Source organism: Cygnus atratus, chromosome 26 (assembly GCF_013377495.2).
Source record: "Cygnus atratus isolate AKBS03 ecotype Queensland, Australia chromosome 26, CAtr_DNAZoo_HiC_assembly, whole genome shotgun sequence".
NCBI lineage: Eukaryota > Metazoa > Chordata > Aves > Anseriformes > Anatidae > Cygnus > Cygnus atratus.
Genome location: NC_066387.1, coordinates 5,421,505 through 5,423,332, shown reverse-complemented (window position 1 = coordinate 5,423,332; position 1,828 = coordinate 5,421,505). Strand labels below are relative to the sequence as shown.

At 48.6% G+C, this 1,828-nt stretch overlaps 1 protein-coding gene across 1 annotated transcript; it reads left to right on the top strand.

Annotated features, from left to right (window-relative positions):
- Positions 1 to 463: 463 nt before the first annotated feature.
- NFILZ (NFIL3 like basic leucine zipper) lies at positions 464 to 1,360 on the top strand. Its single transcript, XM_035570866.1, has one exon. The coding sequence runs from the start codon at positions 464 to 466 to the stop codon at positions 1,358 to 1,360; it is 897 nt and encodes a 298-aa protein (XP_035426759.1).
- The last annotated feature ends 468 nt before the right edge of the window (positions 1,361 to 1,828 follow it).

Here is a 1,828-nt window from a genome sequence, read left to right as displayed (position 1 = left end):
GTCCTGTTTCATCCTACTGCCTTGCTACTAAGGCACATGACTAAGGCAAATCAGTTCTCCTTCCTGAACCTTCCTTATCTGTAAAACAGGGGCAAGGAGGCTGACTTCCTATGCAAAGGCAGTGGGAGATCAGTGGCAGATTAGTAGTATGTGCGAGCAATTTTTGATATCCTGATTAAAGTCAGGCACAGTGTTTGTGATTGTTCATGGAGTCAGCAAAAAGAATCCTCTTTAACTCTCTCAGTTGTACGCGTTTTTTGGGTACACCATGGTGGACTTTGTGGACACTGTTGAGATTTAAGTGCATTGATGTGCTCACTCTACGTAGTGTTCCTGGTGTGACTAACACAGAAAAAGAGTTGCATGACTATGTTAATTTATTCACTGGTATTAATTAATAGCATATTTAGTGGTAATAGTTTTATGTTTTAATTCTGGCAGAACCAGGGTGGTATTAGCAACCATGGACAACTTCATGACACCGCTGAGCACCATCAGTGACCTTGCGCTTCAGCACAGCAAGGAAAAGCTCCTCCACAGCAAGGTGAGAGGGCCCTCCCGGCGCAAGCGGGAGTTCATGCCAGATGAGAAGAAGGACAACATGTACTGGGAGAAGAGGCGTAAGAACAATGAGGCAGCCAAGCGCTCACGGGAGAAGAGGCGTCTCAATGACTTTGCCATGGAGAGCCAGCTGGCTGCTCTCAGCGAGGAGAACGCCATCCTCAGGACAGAGCTGCTGTCCCTGAAGCTGCGCTTTGGGCTCATCAGCCCAGACACCAGCACCTACCAGGGCCGCTCCCTCCAGGACTTCCTGGGAATTTATTTCAGAGGGCACAAAATAGCCTCCCCATTCCCCGAGGTGGAGCCCTTTGCTGGAGATTCCTGCCTCTTCACAACGAAGAGCTTTGTGCCAAAGGTGCTGGAGCCAGCTGACTTTTCATGCAAAACCTTTGACCCATCCAGCAACATCCTTGGCTGTGATGCAAAGCCGGTTCCTATGAACACGCCTGACCTTCACCAGCCAAAGAGACTTGATTCAGCCTTCAGATCCACAATTTGCTCTCCTTTCCTCGATTACAACTGCCCCAACAAATATTCTTTCCATTTGCCTTTCTCAGGCAGCGCCTGCTTCTTGTCCCCTTCTCCCAGTCCAGCAGAGGTGAACAAGGAGAGCACCACAGCTGTCTCAGATGAAGATGATGAGCAGCAAGTGCCCAAAACTTCCCTACCCCCATATAGCTTGCCCTGCTCTTCAGAAGATCATCCTAAGGGCAGAAGCTGTTCTGCCCTGCCTCACAAACTCCGGATTAAGACCAAAGCCCTCAGTGGCTCAGAGGAGAGTGGCCTGGAGTCCCGCTGAGGGAGAAGAGGAAGAGCCTCCTTCGGAGCCTCCTTGGGGGCCGATGTGAGACCTTCCAATGACATGAAGGGTTTGGAAGGAGGGGGTGGGAGGGAAATGGCTTATGTTTCAAAGAAGGCAATAATTTTATCTGTTTTGCATAAATGACAAGGGAGTTTATAGAGCTGGGCTGCATTACTACAGCACAGCTGCAGTTGGTCATTATGTCGATGATCCTGTATGGGACCTGCTAGACCCCACAGTTGCTGGGTGAGTAAGTCTCAGCTTCACCTGGCTGCTCTGCTCAGAAACTGAACTAAAATTTGAGGTGTGAAGGGATCAGAGGCAGGAAGATGCTAAGACAGTGGAGGTGGTGCCCACACCATGTAATGCAATAGTGTTTCCACAACATGACTACAGCTTCTTGATATAATTCCCTTTTAAATTGACCATTAAAATTCCATTTTAATTCCCTTTGCTTTGTCATCA

What these genes read in the sequence shown, in the direction of transcription:
- NFILZ (XM_035570866.1), top strand. Translation starts at nt 464, where the DNA reads ATGGACAACTTCATGACACCGCTGAGCACCATCAGTGACCTTGCGCTT.